Raw genomic sequence first — 18,309 nt, 5'->3', positions numbered from 1 at the left:
TTTAGATACGCGATTCCATATTATATTCCCTTTTAATCAAATTCTAAAAGTATGCTTGTTGACTCCGGTATCTCGTTAGTTAAAGACTTCGATGCTTAAAATGTTTAGGGAGAAATGGAATACTAGCCATATACTGTATGTTTATGTTCCAAAATTAATATCGTTTATGGCCTTCACACGCGTTACAGTATGCTCCTATTCTTTTTATGCTCAGCTACTAAGATTTCCCTTCAGTGGTAAAATTCTATATAAATATTCAATACTTAAACGGGCACAGTTAAGATATTAAATATACATATACATACTGTATACAGTACAGTTTGCATACGGTAATATGTTTATGTTCTTAAATCAATCTCTTTTATGAGCATGTGAAAGGCATGGTGCATCGATTCTCAAAAATTACTGTACTTTGCATGATTGGAAACAAATGCGTGATTGCGAAATCCTCTATAAAAATTTACTCTATTACAAATTTTCAATTTGTTGATAATAGAAATGTTAGGTTCTCTAAAGCTTTGTGATAGTTGACCCACCCAGGCAGCAAAAGATCAGCTGCACTGGTAAGATGCGACAGTGAAGATATGATTAATAACCTTTTAAATCTGAAGGGAGATCTGAAGGGATCCCCCCCCACACACACACACAATATAAGCAGGAAGCAGAAGCAGGGACCGTTGTCAGAAGGGAAGAAGGTGACTATTCATTGTTATCAAAAATGACTTAGATTCGATCATGTTGTGATATTTTGAAATATAAAAGTCAATTGATTGTCCATAAGATTGCTATTCTATTTTTTCGAAGAAATGTTTCTTAAAAGAAAAGTCACAGCACCAGCTGGATTTGAACACACAACCTGTGAGTTGGTAATCAGGCACATAGACCAGTGGGCTACAAGGGAAGTCGCATGAAAAGAGAGGCAAAACAGCCCTACACAGCCCTGTCGCAGTACACGAATATAATCATATCGTTATTAATTTCTTTAGATACGCGATTCCATATTATATTAGCAGAAAAGCTTAAAACTACCACTTTTTCACACGCTATTTCACATGTTAGTTAAATACTTCGATGCTTAAAATGTTTAGGGAGAAATGGAATACCGGTGTGTATTTTTCCTTTAAAGTACCGATTCCTGGAATCTGACTGGCTGACACCCTTCTGAAGTGGTTCCATAATATCTGGTATACGGAAAAGAAAGCGTTGATAAAAAAGCCTGGATTCTCATGTATCTGATACAAGTATCTTTTAATACAGTCTTTGCTGTGCTCTTGAGGATCCTTGTGATATTTTGAGCTCTAGTTGAATGATAAGTGTCGCATTTTAAATAATTTTCGTAGTTAGAAATTATGAAACGCCCTGTTAAAAGCAAGGGGGTTTTTATGTCCGTTGAAGTAAAAGAAAATGCCTGACAAAGTAGGGCTTGGACAGATTCCAAGTGCTTGTACAAATGTGCTAAAGAAATGATACTTTGAGTATACAGCTTGTCCAAAGTCATTCATTATTAATACTATTAGTAATATCTTCGGTAAAGGCTTTGATGCATAAATATTTCTGATAAAGGTAGGTTGTGTACTTTTGTCCAACTGAGCAATCTTGCTTTCATAAAATATACCAACATTTTAATGACTGATGATTAACATACTGTAAGACACAGTTTAAATTTAAAAGCTCAAATGCTGTACATGAGAGGTTAAGCTTTATTGGCTCCTCCTGGTGGTTTTACAAGGTGATGCCAGATAATTTCCGGCATGACGTCAAATGACGCGATTATCCCGTGATACTGCGTGATACCGCGACATGCCCACCGGGGTATACCGCGAAATACCCCACTCATTTTGAATGGCTGCATCTGTAGGTTAGTGCCACTTTTCTGTAAGACACCACTTCACAGAAAGCTAACATACAAAACTACATAAGGAATGTTTATGTAATCCATTTTAAAAAGTTTTAAAAATTGATTAATAAGGAGCACCTAAGCCACATCTTGCCCAGAGTATCCTCCTGTCATTTTGGAATAAAAATTTGTCTTCCAATGAGACTAAACAAAGCTGGGAAAAATGTTCATGGTGCCTTTGGTAGGATAAAAGAGGGACTTGTATGGGAAGGTGGGCATGTCACATCAATTTCATACTCTAAAGGGTTTCTGTCTCAGGGATTGACCATAAAGTTCTAATTTTATAATTAGGATTAGTCAATATACAGTATGTATTGCAAAAACCTTATAGAAAATGGTCAAGATGTAAGTCTTTAAGATGGAAAGTATTTTAGGATATCATATTGAGTTTAAATTAGAGCAACACTGAGATTTTGTTTTGTTGAAACTACCATTGTGAAAGTTTAGAGTAAATCTACACAAGTCATTTTGCCCTAAGGCTTTGTTAAGTTTTTCCTTTGCTTTTATTGGCTATTTATTGATGTTTTGTATAATTTACCATAAAATCACTGGCATTAACTCAATTTAAGTGTGCTCATAGAACAAAACATTGTAATAATTGTAGCTCCTTAATCTTACAACTACATGCGGGTTAACTGTAATGTTAGTTATATTTTACATTTGTTTTATTTATGAGGCATTGGCAACTGGATTATATAACTTATGTAACTTAAAAATAGGGATCTGTTATTAATTGTTATTGGTTATGTTTTTATTATTTACTCAGGTAATGTGACAAGAACCTGTACTTCAGAAGGCTGGACAGATATGAACCCTGTCTCCTATGTTGTGGCTTGTAGGTATGATGCTAACAGCACCGCTTTGGAAGAGGTTTGTAAAACTCCAAATTATGGTTCAACATTTTATTGTGTATGTCTATATTAATAATATATTCATTCACTCCTTTTATTTGTAGCTATGTAGAAATTTATTTATTACTTATTTTGTATGGGTTTTACAACTTTTGTTCAGCTATTGGAAAATATAGTTTCTTAAAATTGATTTTTTCTTTCTTAAATGAAGAAATGTCAGGATCCAGATAAAAAGATGAAAGAAATTACATATTTTATTAAGACAAAGCTTTACAGATGCTTTTCAGCTTTTTTATTCAAGAAGCTTCTAAATTCTGACCAAAGCATTTTCCTGTACACAGCAGGACAACTGTCACAAGGAGGTGTGTGCTGTGATTACCAATTGGCTCTCCTCTTTGTTAAACTATCAAAGCAAGTTCATTTTGCATCTAAATTAATCATTTTTCCCAACATTCTTAGTTTAAATATTATTCCAGTTGTCACATAATGAAAGATAAGCACTGAAAATTTTAACTAAAATAAATAATCTGTGACAAATGTGTTTAGCTTCTCTTGTAAAATAAATATTATTCATATAGTTCATGTTGCAATTCACTGAACAATGAACCTCTTTTAAAAGGCGGTAAAAGCTTTTTCCAGTTTTTGCTCTCACGTAGAACTCACATAGCGTTCCTGATTAACATGCAGGTGGGGGACTCAGATGGGAATGTGTTAGTAGGAGTATTTAAAAGGAATTTTATGTTGTGTGGCTGGATACCATCTAAATATTATTGGATGTTGCAGCTCAGCTTTAGTTTGGGGTCATATACCATATTATGAATATAATCTAGATTTCCTGCAGCTGAAAAGTTCCTGTTACCACAGGTGAAAGGGGTGGTGTACAGTACACAATGTGCTTTTCACTGCTATTTATTACTTACCTTGCTTCACATCCTACCATCTCTTTTGTTTAGTAGAAAAAGAAAATATTTTGAAAAGTTTATTTAATGCCAAGGAAACAGACCTTTTTTCATTTATTGTACAAAGAGAACACTACTCTTCCTTTTCACCAGCTTTTCACAATCTACTTTTGTTGCTTTCTTAGCAGAATGTAAAATATTTTGAAAATGTTCTCACCAGACAGCACACACATAGTTTGTATATAGGTGCAGTATTTGAGATGTAAATTATATAAAACAATTGTTTTTTAACATTGACAAAAGTGAAAAAAACTATTCTTGTTTTTCTTGTTTTTCAGACCACCTTTTTTGGAAGTGTGAAGATTGGCTACACTATTGGTTACAGTGTGTCTTTAATATCCCTCAGTGCTGCCACAATCATATTGTGTGTATTTAGGTAAGGCTCAATTTGAAAAATAGTTTACAAGACTTTCATTTCTTATTGAGATAGGAATGTTAGAATTTAAAATATCTTGTTCAGAGAATGTTTATCAACTAACTTTTAATGACCTAGCAGCTGTGATCCTTAATCAAAACCCCATGTTATTATGTGGGTTTTTTGACATGACTAAAATAATAAACCTGCTACCTGAAATATAACTTGTATAAATATAAAAAAATTAAATAAAGGAACAAATACTGTAAATCAGCATTTGAACACCTCAGATTTTCCTTGTTTCCTTATGTAGACTGTAAAATTATCAGTGAATGAAAACAAAGTAAATTTTGAATTGTTCATTACCTGTTAATGCTACTGTGCAAATATAATTTTAAATAAATTATTTTCCAGTACAGAACAAGGGGATTAAGCATAATCCATAGGCTTAAAACACTTTGTTATCTATATGATATTTTTATAGACAGCATAAACTGCTGAAGAAAAAAACATGATTACAAATTGCTGCAAAAAAAAATTAGGCCATTTGACACCCATGCATTACCATACCATATGTTTACCCATATGCAAGTCTTGTGTTGTGATTAAATAAACTACATTACTATTAGTTTTGTATTTTAGAAAATCTTCTAAAATTATCTGCTGAATTTCAGTTATGCATTTTCGTTCTATCCTTGCAAATGCAGTTATAAGCATGGATTAGGCTCTAGTATTTTTCAGACTTTCAGTTTTCCTTTCCTACTTTAAAGCCCATCATAAGAAGGCTCACATAAAATATATATGGAGATGAAATAACACATTTTGTGTTCAAAAGAGCAGTTTGATGTTGCTGTAGAAAACCTATAATGAGAGTTCAACAACTGTCTTAAAGCTATGGTGACAGTGACAGTCTGTATTGTCTGTAACATTAACTGATTAACGGGAGTAAGGTATTATAAAATATAGCACTGTGGAATAATAGTTAAAGCTCTGGACAGGGAGTTGTGGGCCCGAATTCCAACACCGCTCCAATAAATATTATGCTGTATAAATGGGCCTCCAGGGGATCATTCTAAATGAAAATTTGTTTTCAATTGACTTACCTGGTAAGAAACTAAAAAACAGAAAAAAAATGTTACAAATATTTTATTAGTTTACATATCCCTTATCACCTGTTTAGAATGAAATAAACAGTGACAAATTAGTGGAGAAAATAAGTATACATTATTTGCATGCAGTCATAGCAGAATAAATTAATTAGTTTTAACCAATTGTTATAAATAGAACAAAACCAACAACAAACTACAATAAAAAAGGCTCATGAACATAGGAAATGATGTTCACGATCCATGATTCATACGTCCATTTTCCAACCTCCAGTAGAGAGTTGCGTGGAACAAGCAAGCAGAGCATGACTGGATACACCCTGGTCATGATGCCAATTCATCATAGGGTACACATTGATACAAACACGCACACAATCACATTAGGAACAATTTTCACAGATGCCAATTAACCTACCAGTATGTCTTTGCAATGTGTGAGGAAACTGAAGCCCTGGAAGAATCCCATGTGAACATGAGGAGAACATCAAATGCATTACAGATAGCACCCTATCTGTAATGCACCCTAGGCATTGAACTTGCGCCCCCAGCACTGAGAGGCATCCATTGTGTTGCCCATGACACAAATCAAACAGGCAAAACAATTTAACCATATAAATGAATAGAAACAAATGTGATTTAAGAGGTTTTCAATCTCCACTAAACCTCATAAAATAGGTTTTCTGGCTTTAGTTTGCCTCCCCAAAAACAAAGTCCTGCCTGCTGGAGTAGGAGCCTTTGAGGGCTCAGCATTGCAGTCACACCTCACATTTTAAGACATGTGAATAACACACAGCCAAAAAACAATCTTATTTTCAAACAAATGAGTAGGTTGGCACCCTAAATGAATACTTGACAGAGATGATTGGGAACCATCGTCCACAGAGCAGCCTCTTCAGAGGTTCCATTTGCACAGTCACTCCTGCTCCTTTTCCTGTTGTCGCAATCTTCAGAAGAATGCCAGGAGAAGATGGAACAGTGGTGCTCACATTTAAGGCTCCAAAAAGAACTCTCCATTACAAAAATACATGTCAATATCCCTAAAACACATAACCTGACTTTGCCCTTAACAGTCAGGCTTCCCTTCTTTGGAAGATCCAGATTGCTTGTCTTCTCGGAGACCTTCTGGTACATTACTTAGCTTAGCCCTTTTACACCCAGATTCCAACAAAACTACACTAATCAACTTACCCTTGGAGACTCTTAGAGGTTTAAAACAAAATGTAAGAAATACACTCTTAGCAAATGAGTTAAATGCCCCTCTGGATCCTTCTATCACTAATAAAACTAATCCAAAAAGCAAATTAAACCCTTGCTAGTCTTCCTTCTAAATGTTGTAAACCTTCGTAAATACTGGGACTGCCTGCTGATCTGCTGATGGAATAACACAGGAGTTATTTAATTATTTCTGTGCTATCTATGTTCACTACAGTTCTGCCACATTCTCCCTGTGACCTCCTGTCTAAGCACACCTGGCTACTAATATACCCTAAATTAATCCTGTGGAATGTAGAATCACAATTTGGACCGATTACATCAGTCTTTTCCTCCAGTAGCATTCCAGTCATTGAGTCAATACATCCTTGCAGTTAGCAATCCATATCTCAAATAACTACAAAAAGTTTGTTGTTGTTGAAGTGGAAATCTAATAAGTAAATTGATTCTTAAAAATGTAGAGAGCTTTGAAAAAAATATATTGGTGCTTTTAGATAATATATTTCAAGGATGTAACTGCTGTGCTACAGTACGTGCAGAATTTTAGAAAACAGTTTGTCAACAAAGTACACTGTTTAGGTTAGTTTAGAAGACAATGTACCAAAACAATATATGCTGTCTGGGTCATTAGAATTAGCTGAAAGTAACTGATAAGCTTTGAATAACAAATCTAGTTTTTCTTCTCTCGCTCTATGATGTAATCTGTTTTCTCTTAGAGAAAGGGGAAGTTTTAGAAGGGACCAAGTGCTGAACTTTTTTACAGCACAACGTCTTATAAAAACCCTGTACTGCTTGTAACAAATTGAGTCTCTGGTTGCACTTTGCGAAGTGGCAGCAGGGCTCCCAATATTGCAATATTGAAATAAAGACCTTACTCAGGTGAGAACTCTCTCTTGTGGCTTCCTTGATAGTTATATTTCCATGACAGTTGTACTTTATGTTGTTATTTGAGATGCTCTGCTACAGCCAGTTTGATTTCTTGCTTATTCATGGGGTGTACTGACTTCAGTTGTTTCTTCACTATGTATTATACCTGTACATGCTCAATTGGATTTAAATCTGGAGACATACAGTACTTGATCAATCTAAGATATTTCGGGCGTTTTCTCCTGATAAACTGGTTAATTACATTGGCCATATGTTTTGGGTGATTGCTATGCTGCACGATGAAGAGCTGACAAAATTGTATGGAAGCATTTTCTTCCACAAAAGCAGGCAAGATATTTCAGTAAGCTTCAGAATTTATTCTGATTTATTCTGCTTTTTCTGTCATGAGTTACATTATCACTAAAGGCAAGTGAGCCAATTCCAGAGACAGTGATGCATTCCCAGGCCATTACATATCTTCCACTATGGATTGGCCACTCAGCGTGATCTTCATTTTGGCTAGAGTAGGGATTACGCCACACTACAAAAATGTATTGCACAGTAAGAGTTTAATGATCATTGAAAAACAGTATTGAAGGCTCGTCATGCTACATTAGTAGTGTAAAAAGAAAGTTATGAGTTTTGTTGCTCTGTACACCCGAATTGTGCACAGACTCCTACGTACTGTACCCAGCAAAGATTGCCGTATTGTTAGAATTGTTTTGTAAAAATGCAATAAGACTGTCTTCCTTGGCAGGCTTCCATGATGCAATTAGATCACAAACCCCTATCCTCCAATTCCGCAAGGTGAAATTTAAGCTGAGAAATATATTTATTTGATTTTTTTATAGTGTCACAGTTCTGGCAATATTCCACCTGCAAAATGTCATTTTCTTTGTTGGCAGGCAACCCTGAGCAACTGCAAACTCAGAAGTAGAAAAAAGTTATTTGGAAAGGCTTTGTTGGGAACTGCAGTGCAGCTCAACCTGCATAAGCCTGCTGCTCCCTTTCCCTTGTCCTTGTAGCTGTTTTCTGTTTAAACCTGAAAGAAACATCAGATAGGAAAAAAAAGGATTGCAAAAGCTCCAAGAGCCATTCAAACAATATGGAAGGAAGAGTAAGATCCTTAAAGCAAAACATATAGAAAATAAAAACTCTCTCGGTTTTGTAAAATGGAAACAGTGCCGAGCAACCAGACCTGTAAAGAAACCAACTGAAGACAACGGACAAAAGACAGGAATGGCATACTCAGTTCAGAAAGGATTCCCTTTTTTAACTCCAATATGACATAGCCAGCAAAGGAAAGGGCACTTGTAACCCTCATATTAATATTGTATAGTATATATAATACTGTATAGAAGCAACTGAATAAGATCCTCAGATCAATCAGTTATAAACTGCTAAATGAATTTCATGGACCAATAACTCTCCTCTCATTTGTATATTTTTGTATGTTCTTAATAAGAGAAGTAGAGAGGGGAATAGGAAATGCACACACCAAAAAAGCGGATAGGTTTAATAAAAGAGAATGGAGTCCGAACCCGTGTCCAAAACAGAATAACTACTGTATATAAAGAGCTCTTTTTGGACATTCTTACTTTTGCTACAGAGACGACAAGTGTGGATCAGTCGAAAGTGTGAGAACAAGCTTAGAATGAGGTACACACTCTTGACAATTATAGTGAAAAGATCACTTACCTGCTGTGATGAAAGGATAGGAAGAGCAGGAGGTATGTCATACCTATAGGGTGTCATGCCTCTGACATGATGGCAGTATTGATGTAAGTGCTTGATCTATCACCCTTCTTCATTACTGCTTTCTCCTCTTTCTTCACGACTCCTTTGTTGTTCTTTACTATTTTACCAGCTGATCCTGTTTAGCCAGGGACACCAGATCTATGTTGCAGATTTTTCACTGTCTTATGCTCTCACACAGCTTATGTCTACAGCTCTTAAAGGTTGTGTAAAATCTAGACTGTTGCCCTCACTTCTGTGATGAGAAAAGGCGTTGCTTCTATGTCAGTGCCCCACTCCTTCCAAGGGCTAATGCTTGTTTCCTGTTGCTTCCTGTCAGCCCTGATCCAGCAAGCCTCTCCTGTTCCTCAGCAGCCCACTTCAACACTGCGCCTGGCAAGGAGGCTACTCACATAACCCACCTGTCCACAATCTGTGATGCACCTCATTACAGCATTCTCTATATATCTTCGTCAAGCCATTTATCTCACTGAGTCACACATTGGTTTTAACAAAGTCCTTGTGGACTAACTGTCATGAGCCAAAAGGGTCCAAGAGCAGCACAGATTGTAGATAGTGAGAAGTTGGTCCAAATAAACAAAGACGAATGATGAAGAAGGAAAAACTGTCACTTTAAACAGATAGCAATTACAACAGAAGTGAAAAGAAAGTCATTCATATTTAAATATTGTCTGTTTTTTATCCTCAAACATTTCATTATGGAAAACCAAAGACAAACAAAAGACAACTTAGAAATAAAACATTTTAAGTGTGCCATGTATTTCACTAGAATTATGCCATTTTACAATCAGGATAAATAAACTGGGTGATATTTGGTTCCATATTCCTTAGGACAGTGCAGAAGCAGTGTTTTCCAAATATGGTCCTGGAATTCCACAGTATTCCATGTTTTAGTGACATCAGGTGCCAATGTCTATTGCACATTGAGCAAAGTACTATACCCCAATTTGGATCTTGTATTTTTGTCTTTTTCTAGGAAACTCCACTGCACAAGAAACTACATTCATATGCACCTCTTTATGTCCTTCATCCTGAAAACAATCTCAGTGTTTATTAAGGATGTGATTCTTTTTGAAGCTGGGGAGTCTGATCACTGTGCTGTTGGTTCGGTAAGTCAGTAATTTGACATTTTAATCTGTTAGAAAAGAACTGCTGGGCATAAAACGCTTCATTCACAGTTGGTAGCATGATAGCTACAGCTATATAATGCTGAGGATCATCAATTTAATCATTTTTTATTTGGATGCCTTTAAATGTTTTTGAAGCAATGAGTAATTTGTTGCTTGTTACATGTACAGTAATCAGACCTATTTGTGGATACCAATATACCTCAAATCTTTCCAAAAACACATTATTCTTATTTAGGACAAGGTGTATTACCGTATATACAGTTGCCTTTGAATGAATTCATAGCTTGGACACAATGTGACTGAGACTAAGACATTTAAGCATGTATTTTAATATTTTTACATAATTGAAAACATGAACAATTATACTATTCATATTGGCTGAAGCAAAAATGTTTGTCAAAAAAATGACATATTTCTCTAAATGTGTTTTGATGTTTAAATTTATTCATACCCTGTAAATATATTGAATTTTCAATTCTATAATTTTATATTCCTATTTTTAGTTACTTTTAAGTTTTAGTCAACTGGTAGTTTCACATAACATCTGCTGTATAAGCTGTTCTGAAAAGCTTCTGAATGTCCACTTCACTGCCACTTTGTCTTGGAGAAAGAATACAGAAGGAAAATAGTTTGTACCATGTGATCATGGAGACTACCATTACAGTATTGTCTTAATCTTAATTACAGTTAGACAATTTAATAATGCTCCTTAGTTTTGACGATAGTGTCCATCACCAAGAAGTTGTGGGGTAATAGGATGGTGCCTGCTCTACGAAGAACACAATGTAAGAAAAAAGGTTTAGGAAAAAAATCATACTAAATCTTCAGAAACCTCTGGCATTATGAGCATACAACATCTCCAAGACTATTGTTTGAAGCTGACCATGGCAACTGGCTAAACAGCAACTAATTGACTCCCAAGTCAAATGGAGCCACCTGCTGTGATAGGATAAAATATACTGTAGAAAGAACACTTTCACTGGGAGTAACAGAGAAAGGTGAGGTTTATGTTGAAACAGAACGTCATCCCTGCTGTGATGAAGAATAGAAAATCGAACTGTTTTGCAACCTTTAGTTCTGGTGCCCTTCTTAAAAGAATAACTTAAAAATCAGTGGATGTCCACAGATAACCAAACTGTACATCATCTAGTTTTACTGCAATTCTAATAGACTGCCTAGATATAGATGCAATTAATTACATCACTGTTTTGCAAGAAAATCATTTAAATGTTTTGAGCAGTGCATATTAATATAGTATTAATATAGCGCAGACTTGTATCGAGTACAATGCAACTTACAGTACATGACAAACTCATTAAAATCTACTCAAAACTTTTATTTTAGTCTGGCCTTTTTTGTTTATTACGTGTTTATTTGCTTTTAAATACAATGTTTTAAAGATCAATATGTTTTTTTAAATTAAAATCTAAATAGTAGTTGTTTTTTAACAAATATTTATACACAATTGCTAATAATTTGATATACTGTATGTAAAGATTTATAATTCAATTAGTATTATGCAGCATTGTGACATATCTCATTTGGAGATGTGGTAGCAACGTGGTAAAAACATTCTGTTTCAACGATGTAATCATTATATGAAATTGTTGCTAGTATGCATACTGTATGAATAGAACAGTAAAGCACTAATGGATACATTAATAAACATTTAGTAGTGTACAGATTTATCTGAAAAACACACACAGCTGCAGTACTTTATGAATTCACTACACCACATGGCAGTTTTACAGAGTAGTGCAGTGCTGTGATGATGCACTGCACTCTGCGTGGGGCCTACCGCAGTACATTTACAGACACCTTGCGCATTAAATACGGCTAAATTTGTAGTTCTTACTATTAAGAAGCAGCTTTTGTTATCTAGTTACATTAAGTCAGACAGTATTTCTAAAAGAAAGAGAGAGATATACAGTACTTGAAATAATGCCCCTGTTCTCCTTTGTGTTATATTTTTTTTTTTATTTAGCCTTCACATCACTTCTGACAATATTTTTTGCTTAATTTGCTTTTATTCCTTGAAAAAAATAGATAAACCTCAACTTTATCTCAGACTTATATGAGAAAACATGACATCCAATATTCCATCTTTATCTTCTTTGAAAGCAAGAAATTTCTTAACCTAGTTAATGTGATTCACCAAGATTTCTAAATTATTTTATGATAACAAGAACGCCTATAACATAAAATGCCCAAAGTATTATTTTTGAAAGTATATGTTCTTACAGTATTTTTAGATTAAATGAAAACATGGAAATATGTACTGTAAAACACTTGGTATTTGATGACACAATGCTGATTTCTGTAAAATAAAAGTGTATTTTTTCTAAATACTGTATATGACTTTAATACTAAATACTGTATATGAAATTTAAAATTATTTACACTTCAGCAATCAGATTTTTCATATTTATTTTGATCCTCACTTGGCTTTGAGAACATTGTTCTTGTGATCTGCTTTCTTTGGTTTATATCACAAATGTACTTTTTTATTCAGATCTGGATAGTGTGATGATCACAAAAATAAGCATGTTTATTTTTTTGTTTTCTTAACTATTCTAGTTAAATATATTTCTTAATATTTCTGTGAATATCCGTACTGTACATCAAATATATTATTACCGCTTTTGTTGTATACTGTCCTCATCTACTATAGATGCAGTTATTGACAAAACTGTTTCGCAAGCAATCTTTAAAAAGATATTAAAGCAGTGCATACAGTACCTCAATAATATAATAGCAAATTGCAATATGAACAGTGTCAGTTGTTTTGACTATTGTATAGTCACTCCATGATATTGCTTACATTCTGAGAATTTCCAGGCTGATCCAGGCATGTATAGTAATGCCTTTTCAGAAAAAAAATAACATGCAGCCAAATTACATTTTAAAATGGTAGGTATGCTTAGAATTTTATTTTTATATAACTAATAAAGTGTTATTTGTTCAAGAAATCCGATTATTAAACTAAAAAACATATTTAATGAAGCTACTGTTTCAGTAATATCTAATGCATCTAATGCAACCCAAGTGTCACCTATTGATCTGTATTGAGCAGTGAAGGGCTGAAAGTGGCCTGCTGGACCAAACTATAGTATTCTGCAGTGTGCTTTTTGCTGATTCTGAGTTTTGATGTACATTTTAGATGGCTACATCTGTACATATTCATATAATATATATTAAATTACTACTTGCTTTCATTACTGCTAGATATATTCCCCTTTGATGAATGAAGTCAGGGTAAAATGGTTTTGAGATTAATCTGTAGTACAATTTATTTTACACATGCTGTTAGATTATGATCTCTTTTGGTGGCAGGCTATTACATTTGTAATGTTTTTCATTGGTTTAGGCAGCAGAACACAATGCATCAGAGAACACAACTGGACATCATGTAACCTGACAAACATAATATAAAACAATAACTGCCAGGGTAATTAATCTTAATTCAACTTAATAATAAGGGGAATAAATATTAATTTGTTACATAGTGGTTACTTTTGTTGAAGGGCATTATATTCTAGAAGGTGCCTTCATGAGAGAAAATTGAATTTGCAGCTTTCATTTTGCTATCTGTCTCTTGACTTTTGTGTTTTCATGTTTTTTTAATTAGATATCGGCACACCACGCCACCCTACTCCTCTTATATTTACAGTCCCCTGCATTTTTGTGCTATAGTATCTAAATTATTGTGTAATTTTTAATTGTGTAAAATAAAACATTATATAATTTTATAAAAATCAGTGTTAAGAAGATACTGATGTTTTCTCTTCCTCTCAGTTATTCAGTTTATGATGTTGAACAATGATTGGCATGTGTCCATGAAATCCTTTTGTGTATTCATAATACATTGATGGATTGTATGAGGATGTACAGTTGAAATGACTGCCATTTCTTTGAGACATGAAAATGTCTCAAATAATGAAAATGCTGAAATAAAATGTAAAATTGTTCACTATCAATTGTTATCAGAGTCATTCTAAATTGTAGGATTTAGAGTTGTCTATGGAGGAACTTCCTGTATCCAAACCAAGTAAATGCTGAGTTGATTATTAGAGCATTAGTGTAAACATTAGGGTCTGACATATCTGGTTTCATAACTGGGGGAGTGAGTTCAAGCTTCCACTGCATACACTGCTTGAGCTACATACTTTAACTCCTTAATTTACATTTGTTTTCTTTTATGTTGAGTTTAATTCATTTGACTTTTGTTTTTGATACTGCTATCACTTTCTTTTTGCCAACTGTTTGGATACTGCTATCACTTTCTTTTTGCCAACTGTTTGAGAACTCTTTGGTGAGTGAACTACATTTCTCAACCTTATCAGATTGAGATACCTTATAAAAGTATCTTGCATGCTCTTCCTATGTTTGTCCCATAGATATGCAAGATATGCTGGGTAGGTTAATTAGTGTCTTGTTCTTGCTTGGTTTTTGTATGCACTATGATAGATTGGTGTCCCATCCAGGGTAAAATCCTGTGTTGCGCCCAGTTGTTCTAGGATAGGCTCAGGTTTACTGTAAGCCTTACCAGGAATAAGAAGCTTCCTGATAATGGATAAATGAAAGGAGTTTACTGTATCCCTTGTAGATCCCCTGTAGATGCTGTCTTCTAAAGCTTTTCTGTGGGATGCAGTGGCCACCTATTTGCTTACTTTTAGGATTTATTTTTTAGGAAATACAATTAAGATGTAGTAGGGTGTTTCCAGTTTTCTGGGATATTCTAGATTTTAGAAAGATATTCCTTATTCTTACATAGTTTAATGATGACTCAAGATTGGCCTCTCACAGAAGAAGAAATGTAGTCTAACTACAAAGAAAAAGGTGTTGGTGCTTGGTCTAGAGCCTCCAAATTCCCTTTTTCAGAGTCTGGCATTCTGTCCTATCTTGACATTATTTACAGTATATAGCACTTGGTATTACTGAGATCCCTAGTGCCAAGAATGGGGGCAGTGAGGGCTGGAACGTTTCTTTTAATGCAGTCAGATTCTTACAGCACAGAGCTTCGCTTGTAGCTGTCTAACTGAGAGGGGAGTACCCCTGAGGCATACTGAAGGAATGTTGTATTACATTTTTCTGATTTTGTTCTGTTTTTTTTCCAAAAGGAATCATCATTAGCTAGAATACAACTTTTGTAAGAAATACGGTTTCATCTGAAGTGAAGCAGATGTTATTTAGTGGTTAAATACAGTAAATAGAGATCAGTGATGAAGCATATAATTTCTCAACCTACTGACTGCTAAGGAAAGATCTGCAGTTTGTCATGGAAGCAGTTATAACTGAGCCCCACTTACTGTGTTTATTATCTCTTAGAGCAGACTCCTCCATCTTTTTTTTTCACTAGAGGCATAAAAGCCATGTTTAAATATCTACCAAGATTCTTTTTTCAGTTAGGTAATTGTGTTCTTGTGCCTTTGGCCTTCATTATGCAGTAGTTTACTGTAGTTACAATAGTTTAGGTTTACCTAATTAAGAAGGATTAAAACATTTTAATTTAAATACAATTCAATATCATGAATGACCAAATACATACAACATTAGATTGAGTAATTAATAGTGTTACACTTTTCTCTTTATCTTTATCTAATTCAAAAATAAACATCAGCCTTTTCCAAAAAAAAATGGGATTTGGCTTTATATCTTGCATTTAAAAAGGCACTAAGTCAAGATCAGTAGTGTGTTTTGCAACACTTCTAATATAGAAATCTGGCATAACAGTTAATGAAACATCTCAAGCTCTGAATAACACAGACATGTAACTCATGGCCAAAATCCTATGGCTTGGAAAAACTCTTTATCCAAAATAAAACAGAGCAGAGCACCAGTAGTTTTTCATCAACATAATTAATAACAGATAACTACAGTATATATGAGAATACAAGTGTTTGATGTTGATATTTTGTGTTTATTTACATTTTAACAATAATTTATAAAAAATTGCAAACAAGCTGTGTATCCTTTCTCTGAAACCCTGCAACACTAAAGAAACTAAAAGTGAAGCAATGTAAAAATGTACTGTAAATATATATAAAGTTTCCTGTTGCAGTTATAAACATTTATAGAGAAATAAGATTAATAGATTTTGGTGGATTTTATTTGCAAATAAATGAATTGCTAAAGAGCCATGATATGATTTAGTGCTGATCATGTGTTTTACCCCTAGTGCTGCTGTGAAGACGAGGCTCAGTGTACAATCTCCAATGCCCCACACCATTTATAATCAAAAGGCTTTGGCTCTATGACCCTCATACCATCACACCACCAGGATTAGGAACTATACACATTTAATTTTCTTTACTTCAGAACATGTAGAACATGTAGTATCAGAGCTGTAGTGTTTCCATGGTTTGAATTTATTGAAATAATTAGAAATTTGGACAGTAAACCCAGAAAGCACCTTAAGGCTTTCAGCACAATGGCAACTTGTACACATAGAATCAATGCCCCGTCTGAGGGTGAGGGTGTGAGGCTAACAAAACCCGAATAAAAAAATGAAAAAAAAAAGAAAGAAAGAAAAGTGTGTTGCTGTGCGGCATCCAGACTGGACTTACTATTTATCAGGGTCCAGTCTGGGAAAAAGAACCCCCTGGCACAGAGATATACAGACTGGGACTTACCCTATTTAATGGGGTCTGGAAGAACAGGGAGCGCAAGGCCAAAACAAAAAGATGACTCAACCTTTCCCGGTGGAGATGCATGGCAGGGCAGGCGAAAAGAAAAAGAAAATGAAATTAAGGAAAAATGACAGCCTTACGCTCGTGTCACAATCCCCTACAGGACTGTCGGTGGAAGGTTCTCCGGTTCTCCCCTTACAGGGGTCTGCTTGTCCCTCCGGGAGGTGTTCAGTGTGTTCTTAAAGGACCCCCACAGCTACAGCTTGTCGTTAGTTAGCCAGAACAGCTGTGGTTGCTAAGGCAATGCATCACCCTTAATCCAAGGCTCCGCCTCCACTCTGAACACACCCCTCGTGTAATGTCACAACACTAAACTATTTTATTAATATAGTAATAAAATATACAAAATAAACCAATACAACAGTAAATATACCTTACATGAACCAGTGTGAAATACTATAAAACCTGGTCAATTCTGTTACTCAAAATATATAAATCTGAACAAGGTTAAAATACACTGACTATATTACTCATTATTGAGTATTATAATCAACCTTGTGAACCAGTCTCATACATACTGTATACAGTACATCCATATGCTCAAAAGGCAAGTAGAAAATTGTTTTCTTAAATTAGTCTTTACCAAACACTGCTTTGAAAATCCTGAGTATTATAATGTGAACGTTGAATGCATACTCATCCATTTTAGAATGCTTGTCCAAGTGCAATCTGGATGGGAATTTTAAGTGCCATCAGCAGAGAAATACTGGATCTGATTGAAGCATATCCAATCCCTGTCTCTGGCTCTGTGCAAAAGCAAATTATTTCAGCTCAAGAGAAGTGAAAAAAAAATGTTTTTACTTTGCCTTGCACTGAAGATGAAATATGTTTGAATTTGGACCAGCTGTGAATGTGTTTTAGATGGTAAGACACGTAAAAGAAATGTGCTTGCCATTATTCTGAATATTCCATGATATTCAGTGGTGTTGACAAAAGTTTGATAGTATTAGTTCATTGATCTGGCAAGATGAATGATCAATTGGGAGCAGGTTACAAAATGTCTCTTGTCGTAGAGAATCTCTTGGGCATAATTCTGTTTACAGAGATCTCTCAGTCTGGTAGTTTTTTTCAGTTGACTTTATTCCAGTTATGTTCGAACAGCAATAGTTGCAGTCACAATATTGGGTAGCTGTCATGTTGCCAGGGTAATAGCGCATTTTAAACTATTGAGCAGAGCCTGGTAAGTTGCTTCGTCATGGATGCCGATTGCTTGTGCTGTAATCAGGGGATGTGTCTGTCTCCATGTGAAATATTCCTCATAGGTGTATCACACTGGCCCTTTCAATGGTTATATACAGTATGACAGGTGGCTTGCATCTGGGGTTGAAGTCCACACGTCTCTCCCTCTTTGAGACCTAGTTTAAGAAGTGTCACTCTGAGCAGTTCATCACTGGAGGTGTCATGATGAGTCTATATTTAAGATACCCTGGTTTGTGTTAACGAATAAGCCCATCCAAATTGTTGGTGTTCCAAGTTATAGCTGCATTC

At 34.8% G+C, this 18,309-nt stretch overlaps 1 protein-coding gene across 1 annotated transcript in view; it reads left to right on the top strand.

Moving 5' to 3' along the window:
- LOC148832729 (vasoactive intestinal polypeptide receptor-like) overlaps positions 1–18,309 on the top strand; it is a 108,063-nt gene that overhangs the window by 75,748 nt on the left and 14,006 nt on the right. The window contains exons 4-6 of the mRNA XM_088919180.1: positions 2,664–2,767; positions 3,986–4,083; positions 9,979–10,111. Coding sequence (XP_088775306.1) covers positions 2,664–2,767; positions 3,986–4,083; positions 9,979–10,111 — 335 coding nt within the window. The remainder of the gene's footprint in view (positions 1–2,663; positions 2,768–3,985; positions 4,084–9,978; positions 10,112–18,309) is intronic.

This window comes from Atractosteus spatula, chromosome 6 (genome assembly GCF_055471065.1).
Source record: "Atractosteus spatula isolate fAtrSpa1 chromosome 6, fAtrSpa1.hap1, whole genome shotgun sequence".
Taxonomy (NCBI): domain Eukaryota; kingdom Metazoa; phylum Chordata; class Actinopteri; order Semionotiformes; family Lepisosteidae; genus Atractosteus; species Atractosteus spatula.
The sequence above is the reverse complement of the archived record's forward strand: the minus strand, read 5'-3'. Positions and strand labels throughout refer to the sequence as shown.